Source organism: Schistocerca piceifrons, chromosome 1 (genome assembly GCF_021461385.2).
Source record: "Schistocerca piceifrons isolate TAMUIC-IGC-003096 chromosome 1, iqSchPice1.1, whole genome shotgun sequence".
Taxonomy (NCBI): Eukaryota; Metazoa; Arthropoda; class Insecta; order Orthoptera; family Acrididae; genus Schistocerca; species Schistocerca piceifrons.
The window spans coordinates 954,486,873-954,504,526 of record NC_060138.1 but is presented as its reverse complement, the minus strand read 5'-3'; the positions used below and the strand labels follow the sequence as shown (position 1 = coordinate 954,504,526).

The following is a 17,654-nucleotide window of genomic DNA, read 5'->3' as shown; positions in this document are numbered from 1 at the left end:
CCTCTTTCAGCGTTACTGATTTAACAATACGGTTCGCGCCTATTTCTGCGAGGCATCCTGCGTGTCTGCTCACGTCACACTGATTCATTACCTTCGGTCTATAGCGATAACGAAAGTAGCAGGCAAATTACACCGGTAGGTGGTGTTGAGTGACGATATCGATGTTGAACTTCAACTCTCAGACCGACATGGTTCAAATTCTAATCATTTCTGCAGAACACACTAATACACATGCCCTGTGTATATGAGAGTACTGTCTCTAATCGTTCAGTGTGTACTGTTTTTCATGAATATGAGTGTATAAACACCCTGTATTGTCAAAGTCAACTCTTGTTACGCGTGAACTTCAGTTTGTTCTCAGGCTTCCCCGTAACATCCGTTAAAACTGATGTTTCGTGCTTTGTCCCTATGGTGTCCAATGTTTGGTAACAGACGATGTTAAATAGACCAATGGAAAAGGCGTATGGCGTCAGTTGGCGGGAGTTCCCTGGCGGGAAGTTCGGCCGCCAAGTGCAAGTCTTATTGAGAGCGCGCCACATTTGGTGTGTTGCGTGTCCACAATGGGGTGAGATGATGATGAGGGCAGCACAACACCCAGTCCCTGAGGGGAGAAAATCTCCCACCACCGCTGGGAATCGAACCCGGGCCCCCATGCGTGGCATTCCAACGCGCTGACCATTCAGCTATTTGGGCGTACGTTTAATAGACGATCTCAAACGAGGAAAGACTTGTAATTCTCTGAAAAAGCAGGAAAATGAATCACTGGTAATGGCGGCAGGGAAGTTATTTTCAGTGACAATGAGCTAATGGTGATGAATGTATTGTCGGTAACTGCGCCTTCACTAGACGTCAGAAGTCTGCGACAACAAGCTGCGGCTTTGCCAGCACTATAGCTCGATGGCGCTGATAGCACAGCAACACTACGGCACCATGGTCCGGAGCCAATATGGGAGGCCGATGTGTACATCAGGCAGAACGTCGAGTATTATAGACAGAAGGATGGTGACCAACAGAAGCGAGAGAGGAACAGTCAAACAGTAAGCGTTGGGAAGCCGTTGACTGGCGGGTGGTCGCGAAGGAGCAGGCGCTCTTTGACAGAAACAAGTGCGGTACGTCTGGAGTGGTTTCAGTAAGGTAGAATGTGCAGCGCGCCGGCTGGAATGTGAGGACTGGAGCTGGACTTGAGCTGTGTATTCTTGTGTGTGTGTTTTGCAAGCAGCTCTCTCCAGTCTCCGTTCCTTGTTGCGAATGTTGTCAACCTGCCTGTGGCACAAACGGTGACGTATTTACACAAAGTAGAGGGCAGAACTGTATTGTCGACGTATACAATCGCTCTGGATTGGATGAGACTGATAATATTAATTAACACTGCTCTTAAACGCTTATGAGACGGATGCTAAGCAAAAGCTTTAAGTTAGATCGTAAATTTATGTGACACTGATCAGTGAATGTAACTGGCTGTGTTTTACCATTGCACACATATCTGAGTAACAGACTGTTCGACACCTGCCACGTTCTTATAACCTCATCAGGGGCGCGGGCTCTGTTAACTGATATTGATCGTCTTGTATATTGTAACGGCTAATTTTATATGACTGCTGTCATTTCCATTCACTGTAATAATTTATTTTCTGGTTCTTATATTTCATTTGTTGCTGATTATTACATAATTTTTACAGTGGGTTCTGTTTTTTTTTTAATAATGTAAATTCATTATCTGACTTTAATATTCTTATTTATTGTTGCTTTCACTCTTTGGAGTTGCACAGTCATCGTGAGTTTCAATTATTCTTTAATGCCTTGGGCATTTGGAATTTTTCAGGATGCGTAATCTTGTAAATAAATTTTTGTTGTTGTTTTGCCTATTCAGGTGATTGCATCACAATGAAAAACATTTTAATGAAATTTTGTAAACTGAAATGTTATGTGATTAGCAAATAAATGCCAGAGGTTGAAAATACCATCTCAGTTGTGAAGTTCTTTTATTATCATACGACCGGTTTCGGGCTCTTATAAGCCCATCGTCAGGTAGTGCAACTTGGTGCTGTGGCCCCCGAGCTCCGCGGTGGACGTGTACTAGGCGTGGTGTGCCACCTATGAGCGCAGTACAGGGACTCCGTATTCGGCGCTCTGGGGACCACAGCACGAAGTTACGGCATCTGAGGATGGGCTTATCAGAGCCCGAAACCGCTCGTTTAATAATAAAAGAACTTTACCACTAAAGTGGTATTTTCAACACGTGCTATAATGCTCAGTTACGGATGTTCCTCCAACAGGATTGTTTGTAGCAAATAAATGGTCACATTCATAGGTTCGCACACTGCTCAGCCCAGTCTTATCACTCTCACTACCACCATCACTGTGGACTTTATTATTACTATAACGATATGGTAAAGGCGATGGTAGTTTGTTCCTATGGTGCTCAGTACTGAATTGCAGTAATATGGCAACTAAGCTATTAAAAGCAGAACCACTTTTTACACAGTAGAAGCCTCTAAGGCGTATCCCACCTTCCATCAATTAACTTGCAGGTAACGATTTTTGACAGCTTCTTGTTTTCTCTACAATAGGTTAGCTTGATTAGGGCCAGAGAAAAGCAGTTTCGAGGAGACTGGTCTTGACTATATCGTGCACTCCTGTGACGGGCTCAGTGCGAAACGCAGATTTACGGGAATTCTACAGTGCAAGTTGTGAACTTATAGCATACACGTTGTAGGTGACCAACAACTTACGTAATGACTAAGTGAAAGTCACGTAGGTAAGATATCCGAAGAGGAAATAGAGATGTATCATACAACGCGATAGCCAATTAGAATTAAACACAGAACACATCCGGTGCAGCATGTTTCGGAATGAACTATCCAAGAGAACATCTGAAAGAGAAACTCAGAACATCACACCAAATACGGTCTATCTTTCCTAACTGGGAAGGGAAAGTAGTCGTATTGTGCGGCCACATCGCAACGTATTCTCTGGTTATCAGCGCGGTATATGCCGCTCATGCGGCCTAATACACAGACGGAAAGAATATCGCAAGAGGGTGTTGTGCGACACAAACTAAAGTTGGTAGGCGTGTTTCCAGATCTGAAACATGATTTCTATTCAAATTTCGGCAGTGGCGTAGTTAAGACAGCAAAGACGCCATTATCAACACCTCTCTGAGTTTGGACGAGGTCGTGTAATAGGGCTACGAGGAACTGAATGTTCCTTCTGCGGTACTGCAGGAGGACTTGGCAGTAATAGATCCACGGTACATAACTGCTGGCAGCGATGGACACAAGAATGTATGGTCGCGAGAAGACCGTGCTCCGACGTCCACGTGACACTATAGACACGGAAGACAGTCGTGAGCGGAGTATGGCTGTGGCCTAATCGCCCTGCATCTTCAGCAACAATGTGTGCAGCTGTTGGCACTGCAGTGACACAACGAACTGTTACAAATCGGTTAATTCAAGGACAGCTCCGAGTCAGACGCACTATAGAAAACATTCAACTGAATCCAATCCACCGCCGTCTGTGACTTCAGTGGTGTCAAGCGAGAACGTATTGGAGTACCGTGGAGGGGGAGGTCTGTTGTGTTTACTGAAGAAAACTGGTCCTGCCTCAGTGCCAATGCTGGCCGAGTGTTCGTTAGGAGGAGGCCACTTGAGCGCCTCCCACCAACGTGTCTGCGTGATAGACACACTGCACCTACACCTGGTCCAGGGTGCAATTTCGTATGACATCAGGAGCACTCTCAGTTATTCAACGGGCCCTGCCTGCAAATGTTTACTTCCGTCCAGTAATTGAACCTGTTGTACTGCCATTCATGAATAGCAGTCCAGAGGTAGTTTCCCATAGGATAACGCTCACCCATATACCGCTGTTGTAAACCAACATGCTCTACAGTGTGTCCACATGTTGCCTTGGCCTTCTCGATCACCTCATCGGTCTCCAATCGAGCACTTGTGGGACATAATCGGATGACAACTCCACCGTCGTAAACAACCAGCATTAACCGCCGCTGTATTGTCCGACCAAGTGCAACACGCATGGAGCTCCATTCCCAAAACTGACATGCAGCACCAGTAGAGAACAATGCATGCACGTTTGCTTGCTTGCATTTAATGTTATTAATGTACCAGCATTCCGTACTGACACTGGTCTATTTCACGCTCACATTTCTCTGTGATGGTGGAATATTAATCACTTATATACACGACCTAGACAAATGTTTTCCCGAAATTCCACTACTCTGCATTATTTTTTCCAATTTTTCCGTCAGTGTACACGCAAAATAATTAAGCTACTGTTAGGATTTCTAGATATTTGTCAAAACTGTTACCTTAAGCTTATGGAGAATCTCGAAAAACAGTTGCCATTGACGGCAGCATGTACGTTACCTTGCATATTTCGGTGGCGGCGTAGTACTGCTCCGGCGGCGGAGGCACCGGCGGCGGCTCTGAGCCGGCGAAGGGCGGCGGGCGTCGCGACGGCGGCGGCGTCTGCCTCACCAGCGGCACTGCGTACTCACGCGACACCACGTCCGGAACACCTGTGCAACACAGCGACAAGCACACAGTCACGCGCGCTCGCTGCTGGACACCACGTGCACGAAACGCGTGCTGCACGTGGGCACAGAGAGCGAGAGTGACGCCTCGAACGATCTGGTGCTCGTTATAAACCTGATGACGCAAACTGAAGTCACATGCAAACATTTCACTGTACCATAAGGCGGTAGCTCAACTCGAACTGGAGTGGAGTTGCTTCTAACAGCATGTGGCTTCACTGTGACAAGCTTTGAAAGCAGCAAGAATAGCAAATACTCTGGGCTACTTTTCGAGACACGAGACCTAAACGACAGTCGTTTTCCAATTGGTTACTTTCTATCTTGTTTTTTACCACTCTTTCGTGCTGAAGATGGGCATAAATGGCAAGAAACATACTACTTTTTTTTCGAAAGCAGATCCGTGTTAGTCAGGGCCCGTTACACGGTACTATTTCTCACCCTTGCACCTGCAAAACGCTATTGTTCGACATCTCCTTCCAACGCGACGGTCTTACACCGCCTTATTGTGAAAGCTTGTATGTCTGAAAGGAACACTACGCTGATCGACATCGCAGCCGACGGCTTGCTGCATCAGTGATCTCGTCATCTACGTAATGCTTCCCGCAGAGTGCTGCCTCCATTGTGTCAAACAGATGGTCCTTCGTTACTCTTTTGGTCTGCTATTTGGTGGCGAGGAACCCACATGTAAGAATGTGACGTCGATTATGCGTCATTACGTTTATAGCGGGGCACACGCCTTTGAGGACCCCAAGTAGTGGACGAGTGTGTCAGCAGTATCAAGTTGAGCAGCGAAGAGTTTGTGATCCGTCGATCACATCGAATGAGAGTGTCTGCACGATCCTACATTACAGGGCTAACACCTGTGTGCGGCCGGCCGGCATGCAGCCAATCATACAGGTTTGCGTGACCTCGTTGCGATGACGAATCACCGCGCTTTTTTTTCAGTGGCAGCTCTCCGTAGACACTCTGCAAGTGTCTATGAACATCTGGGATGCTCTGGTTTCCGCCAAAAGGAGCTGCTTGAATCACACCTCGGTTACAAATGGCATTTCGAAGACTACTTGTACCGCCACCAGGTATGAGAACTTTATGAAACTATACGGACTGATGCTCCACAACCGAAAATGGCCGAATATATGTTTTACATTACTTACTAACCACTCCTAGTATAAGAGATCGTGCACTGGGAAGGCAGTAAGATTGTATTACATTTTTGTCTAGAGTCTAGGACGGCGAAAGCAATACTAAAATTTAGAATAGACTGCAGCCCCAGCAAGGATCCGCTAATCATGCGCATATGGACACTGAACCGAGTTCACTTTGCTAATTTGGTGTTGGAGACGACACGAGTGCCCGATTCGTGGCCATCTTAAGGGACAACTGTCACTATTTCACCATCAAAAGCTAACCCTGTGTATCCCCTTAGTGATTCAGTAATCAAGGCATATTATATCAGAAAGGAACAAAGCTGCTGAAGTGCGTTGTGATGTAGATAATTGCAAAGCAGATAAGTCTCCAGTAGTAGTTTTCAGTTCCCTTCATTTCAGTTATGAATTTCACATACACCTGTACACTTAGAAAATAAAGGAGTAAGACAGAACTGGAGAATGTTTTACATCTTGCACTAAATGGAGACCAGCTGTTAGCAATAGCATGGCACTCGTATGAAAACGGGCATCATCTGATTCAGTCGTCAGTTTACGACACACCTTTGAAGGTGACAGCATGGGAAATACTGTAGTACAATGTGCATAGACCTGTGTAGCATGGTTTTAATATCTTTACTCATATTGTATTTCTACCTCTTCCATTTAGATGGTGAATGGTAAGGTAGAGCAGTGAACAAAAGCCATGAGAGGCATCTGTCATCATCGCAGCAAGGTCGTGCGAACCTGTCCAGTGTCCCACATTCCAGCCCGCTGCAGACACCTGTGACTTCTGCAATGTTGGAAAATGCCGACTCTCTAATTCCAGGTGATCGACGAATCACAAACACGTCGCTGCTCAACTGGATGCCTCTGTTGGTCATGCTGACATACTCTTTCACCAGTACTTAAAGGCTTCTGCTCGCTGTGTGCCTCTAGCCTAGCAGAAGAGCATGAAGACCACTGAAGAACCATTTGTGAGGAATTGCTGGCGCCTTACGTGACAATATTTTGTCGAATATCATCGCAGGCGATAACACATAAGTTCATCACTTCGAACCGGAAACTAATCGGCAGTCCAAGGAGAGGCGCAACACCATCACTTCTTCTAAGAAGAAGTTGAATGCTCCACCCTCATCCGGTGAAGGCATGGCGCCGACCTTGTAGGACTATGAAGAGGCTATTCTATTTCATATCCTCTCTCATGGTGCAACGATCACCTCTGACGTGATTGGTGATTTTTTTTTTTTTTTGAGGGGGCTGGGGGAGGAGTGGGGGATTTATCAGCCCTGACTGATGTGATGCGGTCCGCCACGAATTCCTCTCCTCTACATACCTCTTCACCTGCAACTTACGTCCTCAATTATTTGATGGATGCATTCCAATCACTGCCTTCCTCTACAGTTATTACCACTGCACTCCCTCTAATACCATCAAAGTTATTCTCTCATGTCTTGACAGTCGTCCTACGATCCTGTCCCTTCTTTTTATTGTCAGCGTTTTCCGTATATTCCTTTCCTTTCCGCTCCTGCAGAGAATCTCCTCATTCCTCACTTTATCAGTCCACCTAATTTTCAACATTTTTCTCTACCACTACGTCGCAAATGCTTCGATTCTCTTTGTTTCGGTTTTCCCACAGTCCATGTTTCACTACCATACAATATTTCGCTCAAGACGTACATTCTCATGAAAGTTATTCCTCAAATTAATGCCTATGTTCAATACTACTAGACATCTCTTGGTCAGGAATGCTTTTTTCCCAGTGTTAGTCTGCTTTTGATGTCCTCCTTGCTCCGTCAGTCATGGGTTATTTTGCTGCCTAGGTAGAAGAGTACCTTAACTTCGTCTATTTCGTGATGATCAGTACTGATGTTAAGTTCTCGCTGTTCTCATTTCTGCTAATTCTCATTACTTCCGTTTTCCTTAGATTTACTCTCAATCCATATTCTGTACTCATTAGACTGTACATTCCATTCCGCAAATCCTGTAATTCCTGTCATCAGCGAATCTTATCATTGATATGCTTTCACCTTGAATTTTGATTCCACTCTTGTACCTTCCTTTTATTTCCATCATTGCTTCTTCGTTTCATACAGGGTGGCAATTATTGAACTATATGGAAAAAAATGTAAATTAGTTACAAAATATGGAGGGTACACACTCTATTCAACATGTAAACGTCACTACAGATATTCGGATTTAAGTTATGACATGTTCTATATGCCTGCCATCATTGGAGATGGTATGGCGCAGACGAATAGCGAAATTATACATGACTCGCTGAAGTGTCGGAACATTGATGCTGTTTTCACCTCAGCAGTGGTTTTGGGACTATTGCTGTACACCTTGTCTCTAATTATAGCCCCACAAAAAGGAGTTGACTGTGTTCAGATCCGGAGAATATGGCTGCCAATGAAGGCTCATGCCAGTGAACTGTGGGTACCCCAGAACTAGAACGCGGTTCCCAAAGTGCTGCTCCAGGACATCAAATACTCTCCTGCTTCGATGGGGTCGAGCTCCGTCTTACATGAACCACATGTTGTCGAAGCTTCACGTACCGTTCGGTAGTCACCGTGCCATCACGGAATATCCGTGACAGGACATTGCACACCACACAGTCATCCGTTGGGGGTGAAGAGATTTCCCTATTTCGAAATGCGGAGTATCAGTCCCCAGAATGCGCTAATTTTGCTTACTGACAAATCCATCAAAATGGAAAAGGCCGACAACAACAAAGCACTTGCGCATGCGCATACTAATTCCCGTTACGCCCTGATGCAAACCGTTCAGAAGTTATGACAATTTTATTTCATACAGTTCAATAACTGTCACCCGTAGATTGAACTTTAGGGGCGAAAGACTGCGTCCTTATTTTACTACCTTTTTAATACGAGAACTTCGTTCTTGGTCTTCATCTCTTATTGTTCCCTCTTGGCTTTTGCACATGTATATTGCGCGTCTCTCCCTATAACTTACTACTATTTACCTCAGAATTTCGAACACAATGCATCATTTAGAATTGTGGAACGCTTTTTCTGGGTCGACAAATCCTATGAACGTGTCTTTATTTTTCTTTAGAGTTGCTTCTATTATCAACCAAAACGTCAGAACTGTTTCTGTAATGTCTTTACCGTTCCTATAGCCAAACTGACCTTCATCTAACAGATCCTCTACTTTCTTTTCCCATTCTTTTATATATTATTCTTGTCAGAGACATGGATACAAGAGCTGTTAAGTTGATAGTACGATTATTCTCGCTCTCGTCGACTCCCACAACCTCTGAAATTGTGTGGATAATATTTTTTTGAAAGTCCGATAGTATATCGGCAGAATCATACTTTCTACATACCAACGTGAATAGTCGTTCTATTGCTATTTTGATGGAATGTTATCGATCCCTTCCACCTTGTTTGGTCTTTAATCTTCCAAAGCTCTTTTAAATTCTGAAACTAGTGCTAGATCCCCTATCTCTTCCATATCGGCTTCTTTTTCTTCTTTTATAAAATCATCAGACTAGTCTTCTTCCTCATAGAGTCCATCAATGTACTTCTTCCATCTATCCACTCTGCCTTCTGCATTTAACAGAAAAACTCACGTTACACCATTAATGTCATCGCTCTTGCTTTTAATTCCGCTAAATGTTGCTTTGACCTTTCTATATGCTGAGTCAGTCCTTCCAATAGTCATTTCTTTTTCGATTTCTTCAAGTTTCTCACGCAGCCATTCTGTCTTAGCTTTTCTGCACTTCCTATCTGTTTCATTCCTAAGTGTCTTAGAAAGTATTCGGGAATTTCTTTGAACATTTTTGTAATTCCTTCTTTCGTCTATCAACTGAAGTATTTCTTCTGTTATCTACGGTTTTTTCGCAGTTACCTTCTTTGTACCGACTGTTTCCTTTTCAACTTCTGTGACTGCACTTTTCAGAGATGTCCATTCCTCTTCAGGTCGACTTCCTACTGAGATATTCCTTATCACCTTATCTACCGCTTCAGAGATCTTCAAGTGCAACTCTTCATTCCGTAATATTCCCGCGTCATACTTCTTTGCGCATTGATTCTTCCTGACTAGTTTCTTAAACATCAGCCTATTCTTCATCACTGATTTCGGAATCTCTGCCTGACAATTATGTAATCTAACTGAAAACTTACTGTATAGCCGGGCCTTTTACAAATATACCTCCTCCTCTTGCGATTATTCAACAGAGTATTCGCTATTACCACCTGAAATTTATTGCGAAACACAGTTAGTCATTCTCGTCTCCTATTCCTAATACCAAACACGTACTCTTCCGTTGCCCTTTCTTCTTCTCCTTCTTATACAACCTCATTCCAGTTCCTCGTGACGATTAGATGTTCATCTCCTTTTACGTACTGAATTACCCGTTCAACACCCTCATATATTTTCTCTATCTCTTCATCTTCAACTTGCGACATAGGCAAGTTTACCTAAAATTCCACTGTCCATGTTAGTTTGTTGTCGATTCTGATGAGAACGACCCTGTTAGTGAACTGTTCACAATAACACACTATCTGCCCTGCGTTCCTAGTCATAACGAATCCTGCTCCTGTTATACAGTTTTTTGCTGCTGTTGATATTACCTCATATTCATCTGACCAGGAATTTTTGTCTTCCTTCTATTTCATTTTACTTACATCCACTACATGCAGACTGGGCCTTAACATTTAGCTTTTCAGATTTTTGAACTTCCATATCGTGTTCAAACTTCTGACAACCCATGCCCCGACTCGTAAAAAGTTGTCGTATCGTCGGTTATTCAGTCTTTTTCTCGTGGACACTTATCCATTGGCAGTCTTCTCCCGGAGATCCGAAAGGGAAACTAGTCCTGAATCTTTTGCCAACGGAGAAATCACCGTGACAATTTTTCAGCCACATGCTACCACCAGGAAATTGAAGAAACGGCTCTTGCGCATGCTCGTCGCCATCAAAATGCATACGAACTTCTCTTCCATGACAATGAAAAGCGTCAAAAAGTCTACGCACTCGAAAGGAGATCAAAAAATTCTTTCGACTGTCCTTCCTCATCCATTCTACAGCCCACAGCCCGGATCTCGCAACTTCCACCTTGCATCGGTTTGGTCCAATGAAGGGTGCATTTCGCGGGAAGCAGTACGTGGATGATGGTTGTGGATACAGCAAGACGTTGGCTCCGACTTCGACTAGTATATTGGTACCATCCGGGCATACGGACCCTCCCAGTGAAGTAGCGTAAGGCCGTCGGACAGAAAGGTGACTATGTTACGTAGACAAAAGAGTGGGGAATAATATGGTGTACTGGAAACTTGCATAAAACGAAACTGCTTTCAGGAAATGTACGTGTTGCAGAACTTACTGAACACAACTCATATTATCTGCAAAGAGCTTGCGTTCGATTTCTCTTGATAGATAATTAATTAAGAATATCGCAAAGGTTACAACAGGGAGCTCAGATGTGGTGTATGGCATATGAGTGCTAAAACCCGTTCAGATTGTGCTAATACAACGTTTTAGGCGCCCAACGGGATCAAATTTACATCGAGTTAGTACAATATGCTGCGTTATCCTGACTTAGAAGACATTACCGAAAGAATAAGCTCACTGTAAGCATCACCATAAGAGCTTTTATTATTGAAAGTCCCTTGTAGCTCATACCTGGTGGGATGCTATTGCAATACCTTAGTAAACTGCGGCACTACAAAGGTTGTTTACTATAGCTGAAGGGTAATGTATCGAGAGTCTTGCTAGGTGATCCTCGCTCACTGGATGTCAACACCGTTTCTTTAGTCCTGGTCCAGTAGAGTTGGAAGCTCATGACAGCAGGTTACTAATGCTAGACTTAACAAGATTGCTGAAACAGTAGGAAGTGAAGCTGATAAATTCTTACTTAAATGGATACAATGTATTTGTATCAGATATTTTAAAATAGTGGAAGTGAGGCACGCCAATAGCAGCATGTTTCAAACGTATTTAAAGTGTTTAGTTTCACTTATTTATAAAGACTTGTCTTCTCCTTCTGATCCCAGTAATACTCACTCCAAGCCCTATTCGTTATTAATGTGCCACCTTCTACAGGCTGTATATTGGGAAGTAGAATGAGCACACACTGTTGCAAGACAATCATGCAGGCGGAGCAGGTACGCACCCGTGTTATAGGGCGCGCCGTTAAGCGGCAACGGCTGGCCGTACAGCGGCTGCTGGTAGTGCGTCGGCGCCGGTGGCTCGGGGTCGTCCAGGGACAGCTGCCCGTACACCCTCCCGTTGGCCGCAACGTTGACGCGCATTTGGAGTTCCTGTGGACAACAGCAGCGTACTGAGTAGTGATTTTAGACTCTCCCAACGTATTTTCTGGGGTATTCATCCGGGTGTTGTCGTCCATATTTTACAATATTTCGGAGTCTGGCTTATTGTCTTTCACTGGGCTCGATCATGTACTTCCACTCCCTCCCGCTGACGAGTTCGGGCGTGCGTAACACGTGCGGCACCGCTGGTGAAGCGGCTGGGGACCCCAGTCGTGGTGGTCAGCCCCTGTACCGTCATAACGGGTCCAGGGACTCCGATGATGCAGCGGTGTTGGCACACTAACTAAGGACCACAACTCAGATTGAGGTCGCGTCCTTCCCCTACCATATCGCCAGCAGAGCCGCGACAGTGTAGAGGGCACCCAGGCCCGACAGCGAAAGTGAGGAGAAGCACATTATCCGATAAAAAAATATCCGGTCACCTATTCTTTGAGGTCAGTGTGGGTTGATTCCACTTTTCGCCCTTCGACGGTTTGAACTGTGCTACGGAAACTTTCAACGAGGTGTCTGTCTTTGGAGGAATATGAGCCCATTCTTCCTCAAGAGTCGAAGCTAGAGAAGGTTGTATGTTGGCTGCTGGGATCTTGACTGATGTCGGCGTTCTAACCAACTACGAAGGTATTTTAGTGGGTCAGGTTGCGACTCTGGGCAGGCCAGTCCATTTCATGAATTTTCTGACCACAAACCTGGGAAACTAACAAAATAAATAAACGGAGACTTTTTCATTGGAAATGAATCACTGGAGGAGAAACAGCGGAGTATTAACATTGGATCACATAAGAAATGAGAAAATACGGAGGAAAATAGAAGTAGGGAAAGCTATAATTGACACAGTTCATTCAAAAACGGCTCTTTGATATTGAGATCTTGAAACGATGGGTAGTACAATCCGGACGAAACGAGTATGGCAGTGGATACCATCTGGATGAAGAAGAAGAGACCATCACGAAAGGGGAAACAGGAGGTAGATGAAGCTATGTAAATCAGATATCTACAATGACATGAAATGATCTTATGGCATTATAGGCCGGGAGGTCCCGATTCGCGGAAGTTCGGTCGCCAAGTGTGCAAGTCTTATTTCAGTCGGAGCCATATTGGGCGACTTGCGGCCGATGATGAGGGTGAAATGATGAGGACACCACAACACCCAGTCCAAGAGGGGAGAAAATCTCCAACCCTGCCGGAAGTCGAACCCGGGCCCGCAGCGTGGAGGGCAAGCGTTTTACCACCCGGTTAAGCAGGCGGACGTATCTAGAATATGTAGAGTAGACAGAGAAGAAGCAATGGAAAACAGCAAGCGAGAATCAGTGACATATGTATTAATCACGTATCTATATTTATTGTCCACAAATAATTCTCTCTCAAATGTTACTTTATGGCAGTGTACATTGTCATGATGATTCAAACAGCGTCTTACAACTGTTCCTCTACTGTACTCCATACACAATACTGTAAAATTTAGCAATTTCTTAACCACGAAAAAGTCTTCATACTATAACAACGCCTCCTCCGTACTTTACTGTTGACAGATAACATTCTGCAGCAAGTCGCCATATCCAAACCCTTTTCATCCCATTGTCACAAGATACAGCGTGATTCATTACTCGGAATCATCTGTTTCCACTGATTCACTGTCTCGTGGCGTCACTCTTTACTACGCCTAAAGCGTTTCTCAGCACCGAGTACAGAAATGTGTAACTTAGAAAGAGCTGCTCGACAAGTGGGTACCATTCTTTTTATTTCCGTACGCAAGGCCCCCTTACTAACTCAGCTGCTGGTAGCACTCTGGAACTCACAGGTGATTCCTTCTGCTGATTTCGTGCGTTTTTTACAACCAATCGTGACGGTCCCTGTCCATTAGTAGATGAGGACATCCTGGTCTTGTTTAACCATAGTTGTTACTTCGCGTTTCCCCTGCACAATCACATCAACAGACGACTTGGTCAGCTTTAGGAGTGTTAAAATATCCCTGGTGGCTTTGTTACTCAGATGACATCCAATGACTAGACTACATTCGAGGTCACTGAGCTCTACTGACTTAACCATTTTGCTGTCACCCCTTCTCTACTGATGAAGACATTTCCCACACCTTTGTACATTGTGGGCCCGTCTCTGATGACATCTACTGGTTAATTCCGCATTACCTAGGTGTGTCCGAATACCTGATATGATAGTGTATGAGACTGCGTCCAGTGGAATGTAGTTATCAAGAGCAACAAGCAGCTTGTCAAAATTTGCCAGTTGAGACTAACCACACACTGTTCTCGAAATACAGGAAAGCTTTTCCAGTGAGGCGGATGAACAACCTTACGGGGATGTCTGAGCCACCAATGCCATAAAATTTACTGTAGCGTAGACACCGATAGTGAAAGTTTCGTCTTTTTCAGTGAGACAGTTTGGTGTTATGAGAGGTTGGAGCCCGGAAAATGTTCGAAACCTGCAGTTAATGATTTTTTTTTTTTTTTTTTTTTTTTTTTTTTTTTGCTAAACGATCGTAACTGATTTTGATAAAGAAATAAATAATTGCACTAATAAAAATGATACATCAGACCAAACATTAATACACATCGCTGTTAATTATCAGTTTGGGACGAGGAACAAAGGCCAATGACCGAGAGAAATGTAAACTTGAAAGACCTTTTGAGTGAAATAGAAGGGATAACTCTAGTACCTTCCGCCGCGGAAGTCGAACACGCGGCAGAACAAATGGACGTGGTCAGCTCATAGAGGGCTCCGCCTCCGCGGCGGCTATTCCGCGCAGCGGCTCTCGCGCAGCGAGGGCGCCACCGCTAAGCCACGTGCAGACAGCGGCCAATAGCCGCTCCCTCCGGTTTCGTATATAGGGACCCGCTCTGCCGTAGTCCGGCCAGTCTGGTACTCGCTCTGGATTTCGTTTCTATCTCGGCGGTACTGCGTCCTGGTCGTTGCTCGTTGTTGACATTTGCCTGGCTCTGGTTCCGAGTGGATTTGTGTTTGGTGTTGTGGTTTCCACAAGCCTCCGTTGTTTATCTCTTCCTTGTTGTGTCGCTCATAGTCGGTCGTTGTCAGTTGCCGTTGGTGTATCGTCCGAGTCGTCCTGTGTTTACCTGGTGGTGCGTGCTCCACCGCTGGCGGCTGCGATCCGCGGCCCAAGGCGTTCCCGCTGTTGGTTGTGGTTACCACAATAACCAATGTCAAGACCAAAGTAGTCTCAAACAATAAATGGAGAATCTTTACTGTAAGAGTTTAACGAAACAACTGTGACTGACGCAATGGTAGATAAACTGAACAACTTCAGGAGACGAAGTAAGATTACATGTGATGGCCGAAGCTACATGCAGACATGAATCGGAACGGGAGGCAACACTTTCTTCAAAGAAACAATCTACTGCTATCAAATTTCGTCTCCTACGAAAAGTTTCTTAATGGGAACGTCTCCATAGAAAAATTGTAAAGTTATATGGACGGAGTACGATGTAAATATCTGCTTACAAAATAAGCTAAAATTGAAATGTTCGGTCAGCCATCACTAAAAGAAAGCATTGAAAGATTCATCCCCTATTATAGCAAAGTTAACTTGGCATCGAAAAACCAGGAGAGTGGAAAAACCAGAAGGGCCAAATAATGACTTGAACAATGAAAGAATTAACACATGAAACGAAGACATGATAAAATTTTCGCTGGATATCCTTGAATATCCATCCAGTGTATTTGAACTCTTTCGATCATTTAACTATTCATACAACGTCATCAAAAATCTTTAAGATACTGATCTTCACTGTCCTTATAGCCCATTTCTTCGTCATGTACTAGGAAATCATTTTACCACTTTCCTAGTGAAACGAAAGGGTAAAATTCATGCATAAGTAATTGAAGGCAGGAGTCGCGCAAGTATAAAATGTTAATTACCTGTCAATGCAGCATATAATACAGCGACTGTTGCTAGCTTCTGAAGTTTGACAAGGCAGTCGTAATATTACGTATATAGACTGATTGCAACTACAGAGGTCAACAAAGAAGCTCTTATGGTCTACACTGTGTGAGATAACAACGGAATCTATCAAATGAAAGCAGCATACAGCAACAGTAGAGGAGGTGAAAATTAGAATGGCGTAAAATACTGGGGATAACATATAAAGCGCGACAGCAGCATGTACACTGCCTGTCAAATAAGCGAAGCACGCTACAAAAAAAAAACGGTCGGGTGTCAATGAAACGTCCTACAAGTATGCACCATCGACGGGTGTATAAATGACTAGCGAACCCGGAAATGCTTTGCAATTGCTAAAAATGTTTCGAAATTGGATATACGTACTAATCTCCCCCCCCCCCCCTTGAACCTCGTTCATTTTCGTTGCCAACGAGACCTTGATAGGAACTGAAGTCGCTTAAACTGAATGCGTAAATCAGTTAGGATTATTAGTAGACTAGTGTACGGGATATAAGAGACATCTACTGTTGCTGGATCTATGAGGAAAATAGTTCCTGTGACAATAATTGGGATATAACAATCCTCTCCCGTTAGCTGAGTGCTCAGCGCGGTGGAATGCCAAGCAAAGGGGCCCGGGTTCCATTCCCAGCTTGGGCAGGAGAATTTTTCCGCTCAGGGACTGGGTGTCGTGTTGTTCTCATCATCATTTCATACCCATCTACGACGCGCAAGTCGAGTGCAATAAGTACTTGCTCTCGGCGGCCGAACTTCCCCGAATGGGGGACTCCCGGCCGACAATGCCGTACGCTCATTTCCATTTTCCATTTGGATAAAACAAAATGCCACATTGTTGTGTACCAATTTCTGTTTGAAACTATTTACAAGGAGAAGGAATATAATCGGAGAAATATTTTGTTTATTAATTTAAAGGTGCTGCTTTCGTAGTTACAACTGACTTCGAAAAACAAAATGAAACCATACGTTATCGAATCTCAACATTTACTTTCTCACAGGCGGTTGTAATGGAAACCCTGTATATTAAAGTTTTGAATAATAGACTGCTCACGTCTGTGTTGTTAGTGGAGTACTGCCTTCTTGTAGTGATTATACGTATTACGTATGAATAAAATATACAGCTCATGATGTTCCTAATGATTGTTAGAGCATCGGAACATTTGAACTAAATCAGTGGAAAGCTTAGCGACATGTCCGAAAGTACAGATACCATCTTCACATTACTTTCACTGTCGTTCCACATCATATCTCCGTGACATACAGCAGCCGGACTAAGGAATTACCGCCCATTCATAGAATGCCGTAAACACAATGCACGTTTAGAGTTGTGTCGTAATTGGAAAGTCGGGACTTGTAAGGAATAGCGTCGCACAGTGTTCGACGTAAAATTGTAATTCTGGACTACCGCGGACATCCATCGTCAGCGAGTACGGCGACAACATGGGGAGAGGTCCCAAAGCGCCATTGTTTTTGAGAGGGATAACGATGTTACTCCCAGCGCCACGGAGTGGGAGGCTATCAGGTGTGTAAATGGTTACGGCTGGTAGTAACTGCAGGCACTCTGACGAACGGTACGTCAAGAATATCCTGCCTCCTCATCCCACCTCTTATGTGACAGTATCGTTCTGCCGTTTTCCACCTACGTCCTTATGTGTTACGTCTTTCGTGAGAGTATCGCAGTGCCGTTTTCCAACAGGATAGTGCTCGTCCACACACGGCACTTATCTCTATGAAGTGAC

At 44.3% G+C, this 17,654-nt stretch overlaps 1 protein-coding gene across 1 annotated transcript in view; it reads right to left on the bottom strand.

Moving 5' to 3' along the window:
* LOC124776771 (discoidin domain-containing receptor 2-like) overlaps positions 1–17,654 on the bottom strand; it is a 783,719-nt gene that overhangs the window by 36,396 nt on the left and 729,669 nt on the right. Inside the window, exons 12-13 of the mRNA XM_047251912.1 lie at positions 11,834–11,981; positions 4,383–4,534 (exon numbers count right to left, since the gene is read on the bottom strand). Coding sequence (XP_047107868.1) covers positions 4,383–4,534; positions 11,834–11,981 — 300 coding nt within the window. The remainder of the gene's footprint in view (positions 1–4,382; positions 4,535–11,833; positions 11,982–17,654) is intronic.